This window comes from Nomascus leucogenys, chromosome 2, assembly GCF_006542625.1.
Source record: "Nomascus leucogenys isolate Asia chromosome 2, Asia_NLE_v1, whole genome shotgun sequence".
Taxonomy (NCBI): Eukaryota; Metazoa; Chordata; class Mammalia; order Primates; family Hylobatidae; genus Nomascus; species Nomascus leucogenys.
In genome coordinates this window covers 103,473,769-103,498,351 of record NC_044382.1, presented here as the reverse complement: position 1 = coordinate 103,498,351, position 24,583 = coordinate 103,473,769, and the positions used below count along the sequence as shown (strand labels likewise).

General features: G+C 37.2%; 1 protein-coding gene across 4 annotated transcripts in view; it reads left to right on the top strand.

Moving 5' to 3' along the window:
* Positions 1–24,583, top strand: part of MCTP1 (multiple C2 and transmembrane domain containing 1) — a 596,589-nt gene that overhangs the window by 337,062 nt on the left and 234,944 nt on the right. For all 4 annotated transcript variants that reach the window (XM_030816935.1, XM_030816928.1, XM_030816920.1 and 1 more), the window contains exons 3-5: positions 10,704–10,846; positions 19,870–19,949; positions 22,072–22,183. In XM_030816935.1, coding sequence (XP_030672795.1) covers positions 10,704–10,846; positions 19,870–19,949; positions 22,072–22,183 — 335 coding nt within the window. The remainder of the gene's footprint in view (positions 1–10,703; positions 10,847–19,869; positions 19,950–22,071; positions 22,184–24,583) is intronic.

Here is a 24,583-nt window from a genome sequence, read left to right as displayed (position 1 = left end):
TGCAGCCAAAAGACACATGAAAAAATGCTCATCATCACTGGCCATCAGAGAAATGCAGATCAAAACCACAACGAGATACCATCTCACACCAGTTAGAATGGCCATCATTCAAAAGTCAGGAAACAACAGGTGCTGGAGAGGATGTGGAGAAATAGGAACACTTTTGCACTGTTGGTGGGACTGTAAACTAGTTCAACCATCGTGGAAGTCAGTGTGGCGATTCCTGAGGGATCTAGAACTAGAAATACCATTTGACCCAGCCATCCCATTACTGGGTATATACCCAAAGGATTATAAATCATGCTGCTATAAAGACATATGCACACGTATGTTTATTGCGGCACTATTCACAACAGCAAAGACTTGGAACCAACCCAAATGTCCAACAATGATAGACTGGATTAAGAAAATGTGGCACATATACACTATGTTTTGTTTTTGTTCTTTTGAGACAGAGTCTCACTCTGTTGCCCAGGCTGGAGCACAGTGGCACAATCTTGGCTCGCTGCAACCTCCATCTCCCAGGTTCACGCCATTCTCCTGCCTCAGCCTCCCAAGTTGCTGGGACTACAGGTGCCCGCCACCAAGCCTGGCTAATTTTTTGTATTTTTAGTAGAGATGAGGTTTCACCATGTTAGCCAGGATGGTCTTGATCTCCTGACCTTGTGATCTGCCTGCCTCGGCTTCCCAAAGTGTTGGGATTACAGGCGTGAGCCACTGCGTCCAGCCAGCCACATCCTTATTAACTGTATGACTTGGAGCAAGTTATTAACCTTTCTTGGTTTTCTCATCTATAAAATGGAGGCAATAGTAGACTCACTGAGATAGTGGTGATTAAACAAAAGTATGAGAGCTTTATAGACCAGAATAAATACTTGTCAGTAGTGGTATTATATGTAGTATTGAAACAATTGCTTAATACTTTTACACAGTAGTTATATGCCACTGTTTTAAAGAAAAATATGGGTGTCTGGGTTTCCTTAATTGCTGAATAGAAGAAACATTGGGCTTGGGGTCTGAAAGTCTAAATATGCCCTCCATTCTTGTCACTTATTAGCTTAATTGTTATGATATTTTAGGCAAGTCACATAAAATCACAGATTGTTCCTCACCTGCAATATAGATTGATATTAATAATATATGCTTTTTCCAACTCAAGTCAGCATGAGGATTGTTTGATCTGTTTGTGCTGGTATAACAAAACACTTGAGACTGAGTAATCTATAAATACACAGTTATAGATTTCTCATAGTTCTGGAAGCTGGAAGTCCAAGATCAAAGCACCGGCAGGTTTGGTGTCCAGTAAGGGCCTGTTCTCTGCTTCAAAGATATTGCCTTGTTGCTGGGTCCTCTGGAAAGGAAAAAACATTGTGTCCTCACGTGGTGGAAGAGACAGAAGGGGAAAACATCCCCTCAAATCCTTTTATAGGGCATTATTCTATTCATGATAGAGTCCTCATGGCCTAATCACTTCCAAATCACTGCCTCTTAACACTGTTACATTAGGGATTAGTTTCAACATGAATTTTGGAAGGGAAACAAATGTGCATGAATTTATCAAATAGCAAGGATATATTTGATAGTACTCTGTACACAGATTCACTTATTCATTTACTTATTTAACAAATACTTATTGAGACTAAGAAGAGTAACGTCAGCAAGATGGCAGAATAGGAGATTACACCCCTTGTCCAGTCACAGAAAGACTGATAAAAACAACCATCCACATACACAAATACTTCCCTGAGCTCTGGATTCCAGGTGGAAGGTTACACCACACTAGTGGAGTACAGAATGGGAAAAGGCACAGTAAAGGGCTGCAAGGACAGTTTCACTCTACCTGAATCATTTTCCAAACCAGAACAGTATGAGGACTAGAGAGATCTCCTCTGCTCAGAGCTCTCCTGTAGGGAAAAGAGAGTGAAGTGGACATCTGACTTCGCCACAGACCTAGGCTCCAGGCCCACTCTAGCACCAGATGATTCCAGCAGAAAGAAAAAAAATGGCATCCAAGTATACTTTACCCAGAAAGTCTTTCCTTCAGAAATGAAGGAGAGATACAGACTTTCTCAGACAAACAGAAGCTGAGCAAGTTCATCACCTAAACCTGGATTACAAGAAATGATCGAGAGAGTTATTCAAGCAGAAATGAAAGGATGCTTCTTAGCCAAACATATGAGAGCATAAAACTCACTGGAAAAGATAAGAATATAGTCAAATCCAGAATTTGACTAATACTTATTATTCTAATACTATAATGGTGGTGCATAATCATTTTTAAATTTATTATGAAAGTTCAAAGACAAAATTATTAAAAATAACTATAGCAAAGGATTTACAAAACAACTAAAAAACAGTTAATAAAATAGCAATAATAAGGTCTTACCTATCAATAATCACATTTAATATAAATGGATTAAATTATCCAATCAAAAGACAGAGTGGCTGAATGGATTAAAAGAGAAAGACTCAACTATATAACACCTACAAGAGACTTACTTCACCTTTAAGGAAACATATAGATTGAAAGTAATGGTATAAAAAAAGATATTCTATTTAAATGGAAACCAAAAGAGAGCAAGCGTATCTGTACTTATATCAGACAAGACAAACTTTATTTTTTTTTTTAACTTTTTTTTTCTTTTTATTATTATTATTATACTTTAGGTTTTAGGGTACATGTGCACAATGTGCAGGTTTGTTACATATGTATCCATGTGCCACGTTGGTGTGCTGCACCCATTAACTCGTCATTTAGCATTAGGTATATCTCCTAATGCTGTCCCTCTCCCCTACCACCACCCCGCAACAGTCCCCGGAGTGTGATGTTCCCCCTCCTGTGTCCATGTGTTCTCATTGTTCAATTCCCACCTATGAGTGAGAACATGAGGTGTTTGGTTTTTTGTCCTTGCGATAGTTTACTCAGAATGATGGTTTCCAGTTTCATCCATGTCCCTACAAAGGACATGAACTCATCATTTTTTATGGCTGCATAGTATTCCATGGTATATATGTGCCACATTTTCTTAATCCAGTCTATCGTTGTTGGACATTTGGTTTGGTTCCAAGTCTTTGCTATTGTGAATAGTGCCGCAATAAACATACGTGTGCATGTGTCTTTATAGCAGCATGATTTATAATCCTTTGGGTATATACCCAGTAATGGGATGGCGGGGTCAAATGGTATTTCTAGTTCGAGATCCCTGAGGAATCGCCACACTGACTTCCACAATGGTTGAACTAGTTTACAGTCCCACCAACAGTGTAAAAGTGTTCCTATTTCTCCACGTCCTCTCCAGCACCTGTTTTTTCCTGACTTTTTTTTTTTTTTGAAATGGAGTCTCACTCTGTCACCCAGGCTGGAGTGCAGTGGCGCAATCTCGGCTCACTGCAAGCTCCGCCTCCCAGGTTCACGCCATTCTCCTGCCTCAGCCTCTCTGAGTAGAAGGGACTACAGGCGCCTGCCACCACGTCCGGCTAATTTTTTTTGTACTTTTAGTAGAGACGGGGTTTCACCGTGGTCTCAATCTCCTGACCTCGTGATCCACCCGCCTCAGCCTCCCAAAGTGCTGGGATTACAAGCGTGAGCCACCGCGCCTGGCCTTTTCCTGACTTTTTAGTGATTGCCATTCTAACTGGTGTGAGATGGTATCTCATTGTGGTTTTGATTTGCATTTCTCTGATGGCCAGTGATGATGAGCATTTTTTCATGTGTTTTTTGGCTGCATAAATGTCTTCTTTGGGGAAGTGTCCGTTCATGTCCTTCGCCCACATTTTGATGGGGTTGTTTTTTTCTTGTAAATTTGTTTGAGTTCATTGTAGATTCTGGATATTAGCCCTTTGTCAGATGAGTAGGTTGCGAAAATTTTCTCCCATTTTGTAGGGTGCCTGTTTACTCTGATGGTAGTTTCTTTTGCTGTGCAGAAGCTCTTTAGTTTAATTAGATCCCATTTGTCAATTTTGGCTTTTGTTCCCATTGCTTTTGATGTTTTAGACATGAAGTCCTTGCCCATGCCTATGTCCTGAATGGTATTGCCTAGGTTTTCTTCTAGGGTTTTTATGGTTTTAGGTCTAACATGTAAGTCTTCAATCCATCTTGAATTAATTTTTGTATAAGGTGTAAGGAAGGGATCCAGTTTCAGCTTTCTACATATGGCTAGCCAGTTTTCCCAGCACCGCTTATTAAATAGGGAATCCTTTCCCCATTGCTTGTTTTTGTCAGGTTTATCAGAGATCAGATAGTTGTAGATATGTGGCATTATTTCTGAGGGCTCTGTTCTGTTCCATTGATCTATGTCTCTGTTTTGGTACCAGTACCATGCTGTTTTGGTTACTGTAGCCTTGTAGTATAGTTTGAAGTCAGGTAGCGTGATGCCTCCAGCTTTGTTCTTTTGGCTTAGAATTGACTTGGTGATGCGGGCTCTTTTTTGGTTCCATATGAACTTTAATGTAGTTTTTTTCCAATTCTGTGAAGAAAGTCATTGGTAGCTTGATGGGGATGGCATTGAATCTATAAATTACCTTGGGCAGTATGGCCATTTTCATGATATTGATTCTTCCTACCCATGAGCATGGAATGTTCTTCCATTTGTTTTTATCCTTTCTTCCAGTTGATCGCATTGGCTACTGAGGCTTCTGTATTCTTCACGTAGTTCTAGAAACTTGGCTTTCAGCTCCATCAGCTCCTTTAAGCACTTCTCTGCATTGGTTACTTTAGTTAAATATTCGTGTTATTTTTTTTCAAAGTTTTTAACTTCTTTGCCATTGGTTTGAACTTTAAAACTGTAAAAGAAAGATGATAATTATATAATGATAAAGGTGTCAGTTCATTAAGAGGACATAACAATTGTAAATATATATGTACCCAAAATTGGAGCACCTACAAATATAGGGCAAATATTAATAGATCTGAAGGGAGAGGCAGACTGCAATACAATAATAGTAGGGGACTTCAATGCCCTACTCTCAGCAATGAACAGATCATCTAGACAGAAAATCAGTAAGGAAACATCAATCTTAAACTACACTCTAGACCCAATGAACCTAAGAGTCACATATGGAATAATCTTTCAGCAGCACATCATTCTCAAGCACACACAAAATATCCTCCAGTTAGATCATATGTTCGGCCACAAAACAAATTTTAAGAAGTATAGGAAGATTAAAATCATATCAAGTATCTTTTTTGATCACAGTGATGTGAAGCTAAAAATCAAAGACAACAGTATAACCAGTATGATGCTAGCATAAATGCAGACACATAGGGCAACAGAGCAGAATACAGAGCCCAAAAATAAATCCATCATATGTAGTCAATTAATTTTTGACAAAGATGCCAGTAGTGCAGAATGAAATTTGACCCTTATACCATATAAAAATATCAATTCAAAATGTATTGAAGACTTAAATGTAAGACCTGAAAATGAAAAACTACCAGAAGGAAAGAGAGAGAAAATGCTCCTTGACATTGGTCTTGGCAATGATTTGGGATATGATGCCAAAAGCACAGGCAACAAAAGCAAAGATAGGTACATGGGAATACATCAAACTGAAAAGCTTTTGTATAGCAAAGGAAACAATCAACAAAATAAAAAAGCAATCTATGGAAGGGGAGAAAATATTTGCAAACATACCTCTAATAAGGAGCTAATATCTAAACTATATAAGGAACTACTAGAACTCAGTAACAGAGAAACAAATAACTCCATTACAAAGAAAAAAATTGGCAAAGGACCAAAATAGAGATTTTTTCCAAAGGAGACATACAAATAGCCAAGAAGCATAAGAAAAGGTCCTCAACATCAGTAATGATCAGGGAAATGCAAATGTAAACCACACTGAGGTATCAAATCACACCTGTTAGGGTGGCTATTAAAAAAAGAAAACAAGTGTTGGACAGGATCTGGAGAAAATATGACTCTTGTTCACTGTTAATGGGAATCTAAATTGGTGTAGCCATTAAGGAAAACAGTATGGAGGTTTCTCAAAAAAAATAGAATTATAATATTACCTGGCAATCTCATTTCTGAGTATTTATCCAGAGAAAATGAAATCAGGATCTAGTAGCAATATCTGCACTCCCATGTTCATTGCAGCATTATTCACAGTAGCCAAGATATGGAAGCAATCTAAATGTCCATCAGTGAATGGATAGTGCTATAGTTTGACTGTATGTTTTCCTCCCCATCAAAATTCATATGTTGGAACCTAAGACCTAGCGTGATAGTTTTAAGAGATAGAGCCTTTAGAAGATGTTTGAGTCACAAGCATTCTGCCCTCATGAATGGGATTAGCACCCTTATAAAAGGGCTCAAGGGAGCTAGCTAGGGCTTTTTGTCCTTTCACCTTTTGCCATGTGAGGACACAGCAGCAAGGTACCAACTTGGAAGCAGAGAGTCAGCTTTCACCAGTTTTCAGAGCCCACCTCACATTTTTCTTATTTTTTTCAAGCTTAAAGATTTATTATATATATATTTCTTTTTTATTTCCATAGGTTTTTGGGGAACAAGTGGTATTTGGTTACATGAGTAAGTTATTTAGTGATGATTTGTGAGATTTTGATGCACCCATCATCCAAGCAGTGTACACTGTACCCAGTGTGTAGTCTTTTATCCCTTACCCTCTTCCCACCTTTTCCCATGAGTCCCCAAAGTTCATTGTGTCATTCTTATGCCTTTGCATCCTCATAGCTTAGCTTCCACTTGTAAGTGAGAACATACGATGTTTGGTTTTCCATTCCTGAGTTACTTCACTAGAATAATAGTCTCCAATCCCATCCAGGTTGCTGCAAATGCGATTAATTCATTCCTTTTTATGGCTGAGTACTATTCCATCTCACACACACACACACACACACATATATATATATATGCATATGGGTATATATACACACACATATATATATGGGTGTATATATATATATGGGTATGCATATATATGGGTATATATATGGGTATATATATGTATATATATATGGGTATATATATGTGTATATATATGGGTATATATATGTGTATATATATGGGTATATATATGTATATATATGGGTATATATATGTATATATATGGGTATATATATGTGTATATATATGGGTATATATATGTGTATATATATGGGTATATATATGTGTATATATATGGGTATATATATCCACTTGTTGATTGATGGGCATTTGGATTGGTTCCACATTTCTGTAATAGCAAATTGTGGTGCCTTAAACATGCATGTGCAAGTATCTTTTTTGTATAATAACATCTTTTCCTGTGGGTAGATACCCAGTAGTGGGATTGTTGGATTAAATGGTAGTTCTACTTTTAGTTCTTTAAGGAATCTCCACACCGTTTTCCATAGTGGTTGTACTAGTTTACATTCCCACCAGCAGTATAGAAGTGTTCCCTTTTTACCACATCCACACCAACATCTATTTCTTTTTTATTATTATTATAGCCATTCGCGCAGAAGTAAGGTGGTACTGCATTGTGGTTTTGATTTGCATTTCCCTGATTATTAGTGACGTTGACCATTTTTTCATATGTTTGTTGATAATTTGTATATCTCTTTTGAGAATTGTCAACCCACAGAGTGGGAGAAAATCACAATTCATACGTCTGTCAAAGGACTAATATTCAGAATCTACAATGAACACAAACAAATTAGCAAGAAAAAAAATCACATCAAAAAGTGAGCTAAGGAGGTGAATAGACAATTCTCACCTTTTTCTTTAAATTATACAGACTATAGTAATTAATTGTAGCTTCAATGTAGACTAAAGAAGAAGAATGCGGTCAAACTTTATCATAAAGGAGTCAGGCCTTTCATAAAGAATTATGTTCTTATGGTGAAGATTGTTACACACTGGAATGATTTACTTAAGGACATCACTAAGTTACCTTCTCCAGGAATCTTTAACAGCAGCAGAGGCTCTGTAGGTTGAGATTGGTCTCATTCATCAGCTTCACACAAAGATGAGAAATGGTATAATATATACGTACATATGTGAAGGCCCTTCCTTTTTGTAGGTGTAGTAGAAATAGTGCAGGCATTACAGTCAAATAGCCTTGGTTGGAATCCTAACTCCATCTCTTGCCAGCTTTGTATCCGTGAACAACTTACTTGACAACTCTGATTTTCTTTCTTTCTTTAAATTATACTTTAAGCTCTGGGATACATGTGCAGAACGTGCAGATTTGTTACATAGGGATACATGTGCCATGGTGGTTTGCTGCATCCATCAACCTGTCATCTCCATTAGGTATTTCTCCTAATGCTATCCCTCCCCTTGTCCCCCACCCCCCAACAGCCCCCAGTGTGTTTTGTTCCCCTCCCTGTGCCCATATGTTTTCTCATTGTTCAACTCCCACTTATGAGTGAGAACATGCACTATTTGGTCTTCTCTTCCTGTGTTAATTTGCTGAGAATGATAGTTTCCAGCTTCACACATATCTCTGCAAAGGACATGAACTCATTCTTTTTTATGACTGCATAGTATTCCATGGTGTATATCTGCCACATTTTCTTTATCCAGTCTATCATTGACGGACATTTGGGTTGGTTCCAAGTCTTTGCTATTGTGAAGAGTGCCACAGTAAACATACATGTGCCTGTGTCTTTATAGTAGAAAGATTTATAATCCTTAGGGTATATACCCAGCAATAGGATTGCTGGATCAAATGCTATTTCTAGTTCTAGATTTTTGAGGAATCGCCACACACTCTTCCACAATGATTGAACTAATTTACACTCCCACCAACAGTGTAAAAACATTCTTATTTCTCCACATCCTCTTCAGCATCTGTTGTTTCCTGACTTTTTAATGATTGCCATTCTAACGGTCGTGAGATAGTATCTCATTGGGGTTTTAATTTGCATTACATTTCTCTAATGACCAGTGATGATGAGCTTTTTTTCATATGTTTCTTGGCCACATCAATGTCTTCTTTTGAAAAGTGTCTGTTCATATCCTTTGACCACTTTTCGATGGGGTTGTTTTTTTCTCTTACAGGGGTGGGATCCATTGAGCAAGACCACTCGGCAACCTGGCTTTAGCCCCCTTACCAGGGGAGTGAACAGTTCTGTCTCACTGGCATTCCAGGTGCCACTGGGGTATGAAAAAAAAAACTCCTATAGCTAGCTCGGTCTGCCCAAACGGCTGCCCAGTTTTGCCCTTGAAACCAGAGGCGTTGTGGCATAGGCACCCAAGGGAATTTCCTGGTCTGTGGGTTGTGAAGACCATGGGAGAAGAATAGTATCTGGGCCAGATAGCACAGTCCCTCAAGGCATGGTCCCTCACAGCTTTCCTTGGCTAGGAGAAGGAGTTCACCAAACCCTTGCACTTCCTGGGTGAGGCGATGATGCCCCACCCTGCTTCTGCTCACCCTCCGTAGGCTGCACCCACTGTCCCACCAGTCCCACCGAGATGTACCAGGTACCTCAGTTGGAAATGCAGAAATCACCCGCCTTCTGCATTGGTCTCACTGGAAGCTGCAGACTGGAGCTGTTCCTATTTGGCCATCTTGCCTGGGAATCAACTCTGATTTTCTTTATCATCATAGGGAGTTTAGGAGGTGTCAAGGGATAATACAAAGAATCCAGTTCACTTATTAAACATGTGTTTGCCTTTCTCCTGATGTCTTTCTCTGAGACCTCCACCCCTTCCTAACATTCTAAAATTGAAACTTCTGAGCAAGAAAAAATATGGGACCAAGGATGAAATGAAGCCCACTTTAACACGCATCTTTTCCTAAGCCCATTAGACTAGTATAAAATTTTAGCAACATATATATGCTTTTAAAACTATTTAAATCAGCGAAGATTATTCAACATCTTTTTATAGTTGACCAGATGATATCAAGAGAAATATCAGATTAATCTCTATGATTTATAACTTTAATTAAATTTACACATTCAACGTCCAATAGAGTGTGGTTTTAAAAAATAGATTTAGGGAGACAAGTGCAGTTGTGTTACATGGATGCACCGCATAGTGGCAAAGTCTGGGCTTTTAGAATACCCATCACCCAAGTCATATACATTGTACCAAATAGGTGGTATTTCATTCTTCGCCCCTCTCCCATCCTCCTACCTTTTGGAATCTCCGGTGTCTATTTTTCCATTCTTTGTCTTCATGTGTACCAATTATTTAGCTCCCACTTGTAAAAGAGAACATGTTGTTTTTGACTTTCTTTCTCTGAGTCATTTCACTTACAGTAATAGCCCAGTTCCATCCATGTTGCTGCTAAAGACATGATTTCTTTCTGATGGCTGAGTAGTATTCCATGGCATGCATTTATATATATATATATATATATATATATATATCACATTTTAGCCCAATAGTCTGTTGATTCCATGTCTTTGCTACTGTGGAAAGTGCTGTGATAAATATTTGAGTCAGGTATCTTTTTGATAAAATTATTTCTTTTCCTTTGGGTAGATGTCCACTAGTGGGATTGCTGGAATAGACTGTTTTTAACTACCAGGACGAGGTTACAGGATTAAGATCAGAAGATGAAATAATTATTATTATTTATCACTTCAGTATATAATAAAAAATTCATAAGAAAACACTTACCTCTTATTTTTGCATAGATAATTTTCATTTAACTTTTCTTCCTTTAAATACTTTTTGTTGTTTTCATGAGTGGTTATCTTGCTTCCAAACCAAGGCATGATTAACATGGATCAATCTGTATCTATTTGACAGGGACGAGTGATCCATATGTGAAGTTTAAAATCGGAGGAAAAGAAGTTTTTAGAAGTAAGATAATACACAAGAACCTCAACCCTGTGTGGGAAGAAAAAGCTTGCGTTCTGGTTGATCATCTTAGGGAGCCATTGTATATAAAGGTGAGCCATTTATTTGTTTTTTCCTTTTAGAAACTAATGTGGAAATCCCTATTTACTGAGTTTTATCATGTTTCTTTGTCTGATGAGAATTTTCACCAGAGATGTGTTCTGCTGTTCACCACTCTAATCTATTGATAATATGATAGAAGTGAGATAGAGGGAAGGAGGAGCTAGCAGGAGCATTCTTCTCCAGGACAGTTCTCTTGCCAGTCATTTAGAAGGATTATGAAGTGTATCCCTCGTGCTTGGTATTGCCAACTGATTTAGTGCACTTTGGGAGCATATGAAAACAAGTTTCCGTATAAGCTAACAGAAAGGAGAACTTACACAGAACCCAGTCTTTCTGTTTAAAAATTGTATTATTTAAGATCTGCCATTTCTGGCTGCAAGCAAAATGCTTTACTTGGAACATGAGAAGGGTGAAGGTGATGGGGGAGAAAAATTCCTATCTCTATTAGATTATCAAAAATGGTGGGGTGGGGGTGGGGAGTCTTTCCTCTCATTTGATGTAATTAAAAGAAAGAGAAGAACTTGAGGAGTTACAACCTAGTTCCTATTCTGAGCCCTATTCCTTGTTTTATTTTCATGCCCAGCTTTTCTTTAATTTACATCTCTAGGTACTTATATTCTTTTTTGCTCCTAGGCTCTGACTGTTCATTCAGTGACCAGACCTTTTTCTACTTTTGTCACAACAGCACATATCCCACCCTTTTCCCTAAGTTGTTACTACTGGCACATGAGCCAGAAATCTCATCTTTCAGCAATCACTAGGCATACTTCTTCCCCTCATATCACCATTGTATTACCTCTAGTTGTTTCTTTCCTCCACAGAAAGGAACAAGAAATAATCAAGTTGTTACTGAAATTATAAGAGGATAGTTTATAAGAAGATTGAAAAGAGAATCTCCTAAGTATACAGTTAATTTTCTATAAGTCATTATGGGGCAAATAGACACACACTTGCATAATAAATTGTCTCCATTGGACATTGGCTAAAGAAAATCAATTCAATAGCATTTTTTTTTTTTTTTTTTTTTTTTTGGCAACAGAGTCTCACTCTGTTGCCCAGGCTGGAGTGCAGTGGCACGATCTTGGCTCACTGCAACGTTCATCTCTTGGGTTCAAGCCATTCCCTTGCCTCAGCCTCCCCAGTAGCTGGGATTATAGGTACCCACCACCATGCCTAGTTATTTTTTGTATTTTTAGTAAAGACGGCATTTCACCATGCTGGCCAGGCTGGTCTTGAACTCCTGGCCTCAAGTGATCTGCGCTCCTCGGCCTCCCAAAGTGCTGGGATTATAGGCATGAGCCACTGTGCCCGGCCTTAAATAGCGTTTTTGAGCTGTCTTTAACTACGTAATATGGGATGGCACAATAATGTTAATATGAGAGTGTGTGTAGCCAACCCTTCTCCCACAAAAGGGAAGACCTTTGTGGTCAGAGATGTTTCTTCGCTGCTGCTCACTTCTAGAGAGAAAGAAATATCCACATGAGAAAAAAAGGAATTATCCTTATAATAAAGATCTGAGATAGGCAATGAAAAAGGAATAAGGAAAAGACAAGTGGGCTGTGAAGGAAGTATTATTTCTGGGGTGGGGAGGTGGGAGATCAGGAGACATGAGTTAGAGCAATGGCAGGTATGAAGAAAATGGTCAGGAAAGAAAGCAGGTATTAATAAGGACAGCAACAGGCTGTTTGGATCTCATTAATGTTGCTGAAGTGAAAAATCATGAGAAGAAAGAAGTTTATTTTTAATTACTTCTACTTTGGATCTATCCTTCATTAGTGGGATATTACTCCATGAAAGAACCATGTGACTGTCCTCTCTTTGAAAGGGTTACATATGAATTTCCTCAAATTATATTAGATATTGGTCAGGTGCTTTTGTTATTCTCTTGTGCTCAAGAATAAGTATTCATCTATGCAGAAATCCAAATGCCAGAATGCATTTTTCAAAAGGAATGTCTTACTAGGCTCAAAAAGAAATAAACAAAAAACTGAAGTACACAAAAAAAGAATGGTGGTGTTCTGACGTAGAAGTGGGAGCTACCTAATGTGCACACATGGACATAGACAGTGGAATGATAAACACTGGACAGTTGGAAGGATGAGGGTGTAGCAAGGGGCTAGATGATGAAAAATTCCTTAATGGGTGCAATGTATGTTACTCAGATGATGGATACCCTGAAAGTCCTGACTTGACTGCTGTGCACAATCTACACATGTAACACAACCGTACTTGTACCCCATAAATTTATACAAAATAATTTTTTTTTTTTTGAGACAGATTCTCGCTCTGTCCCCCAGGCTGGAGTGCAGTGGCACAATCTTGGCTCACTGCAAGCTCCGCCTCCTAAGTTCACGCCATTCTCCTGCCTCAGCCTCCCGAGTAGCTGGGACTATAGGCGCCCACCACCACGCCCGACTAATTTTTTGTATTTTTTGGTAGAGAAGGAGTTTCACCATGTTAGCTGGGATGGTCTCGATCTCCTGACCTCGTGATCCGCCCTTCTCAGCCTCCCAAAGTGTTGGGATTACAGGCGCGAGCTACTGCGCCCGGCCAAAATTTGTTAAATTGTGGCCGAAATGGTCTTGACTTGAGAGCAAGAATATACATGTATGTATGTATATGTATAAATATACAGTATAGGTGTGTATATGTATAGAGACATACATATATACACATATATATGTATAGAGACATACATATATATATAGTCTACAGATATACAGTACACATACATATACTATAAATGTACATATACTGTAAATGAAGAGAGCAACACTGTATGCAGGCCAGAAGGCTTGGTTAATGACACACTATGAGTAAAGAAGCTAAAAAAGCAAGCCCAAAGGTTGTTGGGATTTTTTTAAATCACCTTGAACTTTCAATATATAAGATTATGTAGCCACAGTTTAACTTCTACCATACAGAAGAGGATACACAGTTACTTTTAAATATTTTTATACTTTACTTACATTTTTACATTGTCACTTTTTACATTTCTATATGAGAAAGACAATTAAGTTAAACAGAAATCATGCAAGTCTCTGAGATACCAGTACACATATAAAATGATGTTACTTTATTATATACAATACTTTGTAATATTTTAAAAGTATTAAATATACTTTTTAAATGCTTTCCTATTTTTTTCAGTTGATTTTCATTTTCTGTAAAATGCCTAGGGCTTTTTTTGGAAGAAAATCTCTAACTTTTTGCTTTATTTTTTCCATTATTTGTGTTCCATTTTTTGCTTCATCTTGGGGGAAGAATCAAATAAGGTACCGTGGTGGAAATAATATTTGAAGTTATTAGGATTTCATAAAAATCGCATCATTTTTATTGTCTCTATGCAGGCCTGTGTGTTTGACTGACTCAGTTGTGATATGATGCCCACATCCTCCACAACAGATTATTAATCTTGCCCAAAAGATTTCTTAGGGACTAATCAATTCTGTAGTGACTGAGAGTATGAAAATGCACCTGTGAACTAGATAGTTAGAACACATTAAGTATACGACCCTCCTATCTATAGTTAGAGGAAAAAGAAGTCCATCAGTACCCTGTAATCTGATTTCTATCAATGTAAAAATTACCAAGGAAAACAAAATTCAGTTCTGAGCCAAGGTTATAAAAGTGCACTCAAGTTGAAGTGCTTGTACCATTTCTAGTAAAAACATTTTATTAAAAAAAAAATCTTGGAACTGTCATTTTAAAAAAAAACTACACAAAATAAAAATATTCTTTGCAATTGGCTGGAATTTATGTAACTTTTAATTTTAATGAAAAGAGCATATTCTGTGCAGGTAAGAGCAAGGTTTGGAGAATTAGCTATAAAATCTATATATAATAAGATAAGAATAGCAGCTGGGAGTTAAAATGCAGTGCTTTTAATTGAGACAGGAGCCACGTTAGTGTGCCCTGTATTCACAGTGATGTTCCAACACACATCTTAGATAATAGGATAAATTTGACACCCATTTCAGTTGAATTCAAATTCTCCATTGTTATTTCACTGACACTATTATCCCAGGTTCACAGTGAATGCCAGAATTACAGGAGAAGAGATAAACGTAACATAAAGGGGAATATATTTATGTAAATTGTTTGTTTGGCCTAATCATGAGTTGGAGATCGGAGTATTAATTGGGAGCACTCTTCTAAAAAATAGAAACATTGTGATAGATTAGAAAAATAATTGTATGGGACCACATGACTGTTTCTAAGACGGTCATTTTAACAAATTGGACATTTCCTTAAATAATTCGTTTCTATCCAAGCTTAAGAGTTAAAGTTGAAAATGTTACTTTAAGCTTTGTTTAAGTTAAGGACCACATTACTGTCCTGTCCAAAATTATTTCTCAGTAGCTTATAAGGACACTTAAAAATGTCATATACCAATGATTCTCATCCCTGGTTGTACACCAAAGTTATTCATAAAGGTTTAAAGAATCTGGAGGTCCAAGTTTCACTTGCTGAGACTCTGATTCAGGACCTCTGAAGTAGAATCAAAGCTTCTGTATTTTTAAAACACCTCAATAGGTTATTCTGAGGCAGAGGTAGGGAGCCACTTTTCTGGACATTTAAATGGAAATAAATGAGTAGTTGGAATGGAAATATGTTTCCAGCCATAAACCATAGAGCACCCAAACCAAAGTATTCCATGGTAAGATGTTTGTATTATCTCAGATGTTTTGTTTCACATGATTCACAAACACTTCCTAAATGCATGAATCAAGAATTTCCACTATTTTGGACCAAAACAAAATCAGCAATGAAACAAACAAAAAAGCATGACTATACTTGCTTTTGGATTGTGGGCAAAGAACATGTGAAGTTATTGAGTCTCGGGAAAATGAAATCTGCAATCACATCTTCATCATGGCACCTGGAGCCATCATAAGAACCCTAGTTTGGGTTCTCTGTTAGGGAAATTAGTTGAGGATTTTCCCAGCGTGTTATCTCTTTTTACCTTTTCTATGGGCTCCCAATTTTTCTCTTTGAAGATCCATATGGTTCCATGGACACTGACTTCACCATTGCCTTTAAAATAAAAGGCAACCTATGCTAGCCATTAAGCCACTTCCATATATTTGGCCAATAATTAGGCATGTGATATGAGCTGGCCCATCTGGAACAGATTCAGTACTTTGCTGGGAATGTTGGGACAAAGCAGCTCATGCTTCCCCACTAGACTTGAGTAAAGAAGCATGCCACTCTGGACCTCCTGGCAGGCCATTAGCATCCTGGGGCAGCTATTGAGGCAGTAATGATGAGGAAGCTCTGATGAGAACTGGAGGGGCAGAAATGGGATTAGGCTGTATCATTTACCTTTGATACAGTTAACTACTTCCTCCATCTTAACATTCTTTCTTCAGTTTGTTTTCAGGATGCCACTCTCCTGGTTTTCCTGCTCTCTCAGTAGCTATTCCTTCTCAGTCTCCTCTCTGGATCCTTCTCCCAGACTTTAAAATATGATGGTGGGCCCCATGGCCTAAGCCTGAACTAATGTTCCAGCACTCTTCTCTTGCTCACTACTTTCAGCCTCACTGGCCCCTGGCCAGTTTCCTTGGGCCTTTCCACTTCCTGTTCCCCCCTCGCGGAAGACACTTTCCTCATCATGGAATGCACTTTCCTATTCCCTCGTTATGAAACACACTCTTCCCATCATGGGGAAATACCTCCCAATCTCATTGTCCTTTCTGAACATCATGTATAAATAGTAGGTCCCATCACTCCAGTACTCTGAAATATTTTTCTCCTTAGCACTTACCACTACTACTTGGCATATGTATTTCTTTATTGTCTGTCTCTCCCCACCCCATATGTAAGCTCCAAGAAATCAAAGACTTTGACTGCTTTGATCACTGCTATATTTCAAATGCCAAGAACAGTACCTGGAACATTGTGGGTGCTCACCAAATATTTTTCAAACAAATGAATTAATAAATGCATGAATCATTTGAACTGCCAAATTAAAACTTCCCAGAAGCCATTATTACCTATAGACGTTTATTTAGTCATTTGAGCTAGAAATTGAAGCCAGTTGAGTTGTTTTCTATTAAAAACAAAAACAAAAGCATTTTAACTGATACACTTCCCAATGGATTTTTAGTAAACAGTAAGGTGAATTTGTCGTTTAAAATTAAATATTTCTTGTTCTAAAGTCACTTGAGAATGCAGAAGGTGTTATCAAGTCCCAAGCAACTTCTACCTGTTACCTAATGTTTCCAACTAATGGTTTGAAGGCTCCATGAAAGCAAGGATCTCATCTAAATCATTCATGTTTTAATTCTCAGTGCTTCTCTTAGAGTGGGTGCCTAAGACATATTCGTGAAATTTAAACACACTCTGTTTATGACACTCAGTACAACAAGATTTGAATCTTGTGTCTTCCTAGCCCTAGGATTTGGGGAGAAAATAACATGTGTTTTTTCAGCTTTAGATTCATTATCTGAAAAATAGAAACAACAATACCTTGTTAACCAGGTTGTGCCTAGTAAATATTGAATAAACATTAATAAGCATTAACTGTGCTTGTTGTTAGTGCAGTGGGAGTACCTTTTCCTATTTTACATCTCTCCTATGCTCTGTATTTCTGAAGCTCACTTAGAGCAATGCTCCCTCTGACAAATAGTGTATAGAGCTTGGAACCAAGCAGCATAGCTAATAATTTCATTAATGCATGGATTCTAGTGTTTCCTTTTCTTCCCATGTTTATGCCTTTGCAGATTAATAGGAATTGAGAGTTAAAGTAGACATCTAGCATTAGGATAATAGGAAAGACTCTCACTATGAGAGTGAAAAGACGTTGAATGTTGAATCGCCCAGTTGGGCTGTCTGCACTAATAAATTCACTGGATTCACAGCTCTCAACCTCATGTGTGTGGGTGAACCTCAGGTGATCACACTGATTATATGCCACCTATTTTCTTCCCCAAGATTTTAAGCCTAAGGATGATATGATTAGATGAGATTCCACAAGAGAAATTTCTCCAATGTTTTGGTGTAAATTGTATGTTGTAAAATACGCTGCTGCAGCCACTTGCAAATACAGAGATGTCAGTTGCATAAGATGTGCCGTACATGCATGTGCTATACCACTGAGCAGATGACTAAAGCTCAGAAGCGTAATTGATCAAGGAGAATATTTATTGCAGGAGTGCTGAGCTTTCTACAATAAATGCATTCTTGAAAGGTTGTATGTAAATCAAATGACTGCAAATTGAATAATTTAAAAAGGCATTAGGGGAGCTTATTACTTAAATAAATCCCCATGTGACTCTTCAAATCTAAGAATCCTTTTGTAATGCAAAGTATTTATCTTTTTATTTAAGTATCAATTTTTTACATATTAAATTTTCTTAAATTGAAGTACACCTGTAATACAGAAAAAAAGAAAAAGAAAAAAAAAGAGCAACTGATTCAGGGCCGCTCTGCTTTGAGCTTTCTAACTGTTGTGCCAAGAATTGAACATAGGAGTGCTGGGCTGTTGATTCAGCTTCATGGATTCTCACATCCTGGAGCAACCAAAGGCCTGGGTCATCCATTCAAGAGCAGATCTATCTGGTTATGCTCAATTACTCCAGTGTTCAATACAAATGTTTTCTACCTGAAAAGGTCAGGAAGTGACAGCTCTAAATTTCATCTGGTAGCATTTTTTTTTTCATCGTAAAGGGTTTCCCTGATCTTCCTTACTTACTTCCTTACTTTCTCTTCGCTCTCTCTCCTTTTCCTTAAAACACCTATCAGAATTTGTAACCGCATATCATCTACGCACTTCCTTGTTTAACGTCTGTCTCCCTCACTAAACTGTAAGCGTTGAGAATGGCAGTTTGCTTACCACTGTTTACTCAGTTCCTAGCATATTGCCTGGCACATAATAAGTACTTAGTCAATATTGGCTGAGGGGATGAATGAGTGACAAAATTAATAGATGGATGGAAGTTAGCCAGTTCCCATTTACTTAGCATCCTTTGGAAATGGCCTTAACTGATCTAGCTCTGAACTATCCCTCCGGCATCCTTCCCTTCTCTGTCTCTCTCCATTTGTTTCAACCCCACTGGTTTCTTGCTGATCACAAGTGATGTGCGAAACACATCAGTCCCTCTCCTGGGCTTGCCGTTTCCTTCAACCGGAGGGCTCTTGCTCTTACTAGCATAGTGTACTCCTTCCCATTATTTGGGTGTCTACACAAATATCCTTTCTCAGAGAGGAGTTCCTGGTCTCCTCATCTAAAATAGCAGCTCCCTACACACCTCTTAGACATTTATTTGCTCCATAGCACTTATAACTGACCTGTATTTAGGTATTTATAGGCCGTCTCAGACCCTCCATGTAGAATCCAAGAGGTCAGAGACATTTTCTGTCTTACTTACCATAGAGTGAATAAGAACCACACAAAACACAGAGAAGATACTGGATAGCGAGTATTGACAAAAGGAAGAAACGCATTATCTCTTTCTTTTATTTTCATTTTAGTTTTTATGTTGTTAGATATATTAGTATTATCCCCCAGTAATTGTTTGTGACAATAAAACTTTATTTTAACTTAACGTTAGTATAACTTTATAAAATACATTAATCATAGTATCTTTTTACTTATTTGTATGTTTAAAGTGGCATTGTCCTATATCACAAAATTTATCTTTAATGGCCTAAAAAAGTGAAGATATTGGAATCATATTCTCATCAACCATAGCCCAATATGAAAGACATACTTGTTGAATTCTATACTTTTTCCCACATTTTTGAAGATTTACTTTATTTGATTATGTTACATCTACCTTAAAGTTCTATGTGATATAATCAGTAATATTAAGTAAAAAATAAAATGTAATTTTCTTTAAGTGTTTTGTGAGACTCTAATATTCCAAAGTACAAAAACAATTATTTTAAGATACAAATATTAGTATGCTTTTGGTGACATAGACAACCAACATTTTATGACCAAGACATTATCACATAAAGCTTATATTGGAGATATTTATAACAGGGCTTTTTCTCTTTGGCTTCTCAGGTATTTGACTATGATTTTGGACTACAGGATGACTTTATGGGCTCAGCCTTTCTGGATCTGACACAATTGGAGTTAAACAGGTAACTTTTGAACTGTTGTAATATCACCACCCCTTGTCATGCAGTGGGCTTGTGTAACAGAAAATGTCAGCTGATCTGGGGTCTAGTTCTGTCATTTATAGTGGTGAGCCTTCATGCTAGTCAGCCTTTCTCAAATCCATCTTCCTCACTTACCCAATGGAAGTAATAGCATCTTCCCTGACTACCTCATTCAACAACTTTTCGACCGAAAACTTCTTGGATACCTACCTGCTCTGTTTCCCAGTACTGTGCTAAGCGCTACGAATCGAGAGATAAAAGAGACATTCCTTCCTTTCATATTGCCTATATGGTTTTAATGGTGCATAAAAAAAGATTATGCATGTTAGTCATAATTATTAAGAATTGGACTACTATATATAAAAAATACAGTGTGTGCATTTTGCTTCAGAAATAGCAACTCTCTTGTCACTTGAGCCATGGTAGAATCTGATTTTGCCATTGCCGGATTACCAAGGAGTGCTCCTAAGGTGGAGGCAGGTTGGTTGTATTTGCTCAGTTACATTACTTATCATTGCTTCCCTAGTTGCAAAGTTACTGTTGCTACTAATATTAATCATTCCTTACACCTAATAATGGGCTTATATTTTTCAAAGTGAATTTCAACATAGGAACTAAGAATTGATTTGTACTATAGAATAAAAAAATACCGTTAGAAAAGATCATACATGCTGAAATAGGTTGCAAAGGAAGCTGGGAAACCTTCTTTGATGGTTTTAAGGAGAAGGAAGTCCTGGCTGTTTTGGATGATCATGTTATATCATGCCCCAGGTATGGTGGAAAACAGGAAAGCAGAGTAATGAGCCAGATCACTACTTTCTATTTCTGCAAATGTAGATGACTAGAGAAATATAAAGTGTAGAACTCACTTATGCATTACAATCAACTTAGTTTGAGCACAGTGGCTTATTGGTCTTCCAGTAGTCATCGTTGCCTCGGACTGGACAAAAGAGCAGCCTTTCCCATACTTTTTCTGTAAGTCCTTCATTCCAGCCTATAGTCTAGCACAGGTTCACACCTCCCTGCCACTGTAGGAAGTGCCCTAAGTGGTGTTGCATGGAGTCTATTATCATGAAAACCGAGCTCAATCTAGAATAGACTGTACTGATCTTCTGTAAACCTCACAGGTACTTTCTCTTAGACCTCTGCATAAGGATATGTAAGTGACTAGACTTAATCCCAAAGCGTAAATTTATCTTGTTTCCTATTAAAGATAAATCATCGGTGAAAAATAATTTTAAATGGGGAGAATTTGGAATAATTTCAAAAATTAAAAGATTATTTATACATGAGCATTTGGTGTGTATTTTGCCACATAATGTATTTTATGTATTTTACTAGCAATTCCCTCTCCTCAAAACCACATAAACATCTAATTACTACTTTTTAAAGTAATGTATTTTTGTATGCTGTTTTATTCTAAATATAAATCAGTAGTCTCTGGGTATAGAAAAAGCGATAATAATTGTAGCCATATAAATATTTATGTTATTATACTATGTAATACGTTGAGGTATCTCTGAAAGAATAATACATCATAAGGCAGTCATAAATGTTCTCATATCTTTATCATGTAATAATCATTAAAAAATGTAATGAAGTTTTTTCTATTAATTTTTGTATGTAATCATTACATGAAAATGAACTAAATCAGACTGTAACCCCATATGTGTATTTAGTGTATATATGTGTGTATGTATATGTATGTGTGTATATATATATATATATATATTTGCATGTGTGTGTGTATACACACACACACACACACACTTGTGTATATGTATGGTGCTACTCTCTGTGGATTTAGAAAGCATAGAAAGGAGACTGATAGGCTTCTTAATAGGGTTGTAGTTTCTTGGCCTTTTCAACCACTTTCTGGGAACTTCATGGGTTTAGAAAGCAGAAATTCATCTGGTGAATTCAGATCTACTCGCAGTTTATTGGATAACTTAATACACTGATAATATTTTAATAACAAAAATTGTCCCAAGAAAGTAAAGGAAGACAAAATTGCTTTTTATCTTAAAATAATAAAGCATTAATAAAAATATATTTGGCTTATTCATTTAATGACTGTTCAAAATCTAAATATTTTCTATCACAGGCCCACAGATGTGACCCTTACTCTGAAAGATCCTCATTATCCTGACCATGATCTTGGAATCATTTTGCTCTCAGTCATCCTTACCCCTAAAGAAGGAGAGTCCAGGGATGTGGTAAGTTCCCCCACAGCCTAGTAGGAGCTCTTTCTTGCTCTCTCTTGTTCGAAAGTTGCGAGCCTTTCTTTGGACCCAGAGATAGTAATAAAGAGAAGCTGCCTATGAAAATATGCCCTGTTCTTTGTTTCTGTGAGTATCCTAGGTATTGCTCATTCATGCTTATTGTATCTTTTCAACTCTAATTTCCTATTCCACCCTCCAGATCAGAACCTCTTGTTGTAAATAAGAAACAGATTTGAATTTTCATTTTATTTCTCAATTTCAGACATGCTATATTATAGGCAAATATTAGTATTCATTTGGGGAATACCTTTATTAGTGAATTGAATACTTGGAATTCCACATTAAGGTATCCAGACCCTGCTGTTTTGATTTTATTGTCAGGTGTACCATAACAGAGAAAATGAGGTGAAATTATAACAGAGTTTCTGCTTTCTGGTATTTGTTTAGTGAATGATAAGTGAGTACTTTTCATCTTCCTGATGGGCTTCCATATTGATATTACCCATTTTTCAGCACTAGCTGTCTGTACGTCCTTGCACACCATGCTGCTATGAGAAACTGACAAAGGACACGGAGGAGCCAATTACTCCCCCACAGTTGAAGTGACATTAAAAAATATCAGACTTGACCCACATCAGTATGCTTGCTAGTATACTTTCTGTCACAACTTGCCAGAGATTATTTATTAGACTCAGTGTGCTTCCATGTGCCTGGGAACTACTCTAACTAGCTCTGATTATAACACATTTTATTTGCAGACATAATTTTTTTAGGCAAGTCCAAACACTCTATTTCAGCAATGTATGTATTGCTGTCCTAAAATAATGCATGATTAAAATTGGTTATAGATTGTCTACTGGAAAGGTATTGTTGGCGTTTTCCCCTAGACTGTAGGTAAAAATAGTGAATTACAACTTCAAATTTGGAAATACTTTAAACTCATTGAAAAATTCACCCTTTCAAGAAGTATTTCTCTCCATCCTTTTTAGAAATTTAATGATGAACACATATGTTTACATATAATATTTGCTAAATTGGGTTAAGTATCCATACTTCATTCACTGAGGAAGAAATTTTTCTTTTTAAATAAGAATTACCAGATAATAATACCTAGTGTGATAACTTAGCTTGGTAAAATTATGTATGTATGTGTGCACATGCACCTTGTGCAGAGGGGTGGGTGAGAAACAATTTTTGCAAAAAGTATTTAGAAATGAAAGCTCGTCATCTTAGAAGTCACTACTTCAGAAGACATTATTTCACTCAGCACAAGCCAAGAAGTGTAACCAATCTGGCTAATCCATACATCGGAATCAATTGTAAATGTTCATTTTGTGTTTTATTCAAATGATTCTAGTATTCACCAAGAACCTACTTTAAGCCAGTTCCTGTGCTAGACCCTTAGGATACAATAGAACTTAGACCTAGTGGAGAACCCAGGAATCAATTAGTCACTGATGGAAACAACTGTTTTAAATGTTGTGAAAAAGAGGTACATATTGCTGAAAGAGCAAATATAGGAAAATTTTTACTAGCCAGGGGTTAAGGATTCTCTAAGGAAGTCAAATAAGACCTGAGATATGAAGTGTAAAATAGGCCTTAATAAAGCAAAAACAAGAAAGAGAGGAGGTATTTAAAGCAGAGGAGACAACACACACGAAGGCCATGTGACAAGAGGAACCATGTTGCATTTCAAGAATTGAAAAACTACTGGAGTTTAGAGAGAAGGTGGAAGCAAAGACAGCTTCCACCAATACCAAAAAAATGGTATTTTTTTATTCTATAGTACAAATCAATTCTTAGTTGATCAGAGTGCATAACAACACTGGGGTGGAAGGACAATGTCCAGACTGTATAGAACTCATTGACCACGTTAAGGTTTGGGGCTTTCCCCAAAAAACTGTGGAGAGCCATTGAAAGATCTGTAAATCGAAAGCAGTAGAATCATATTTGCCTTTTGAAAATATCTCTGTGGTTGCTTTGTAGAAAGCATATTGAAGGGGTAAGAATGGATACCTGGAGACCAATTAGGAGGCCATGGCAAAAATCCAGGTGAAAGATGATGGAGGTTTGGATTAGAACTGTCAGAGGTAGAGATGGAGGGAAATTGGTAGGTTTACCTATAGGAGGTAAAAATCAACAAGACTTGGTGATAGAATATTCTTATGCTGGGGTTCTTTGTTATTTTAATGAAGGACAGCACTTCATAAATCCAGATACCTAAGTGCCTGAGATCCTGTGTATTCCCAGACCATCTAAACTTGCAATATTCCTAGAGATTGGAATGATATAGCACCGATTGTGGTGATTTGGGTGATTTGATAATGTATAGTCAGCTGAATTTTTACATTAAAGGGATGTTTATTAAATACTCTAACATCAGACTCAGGGTTT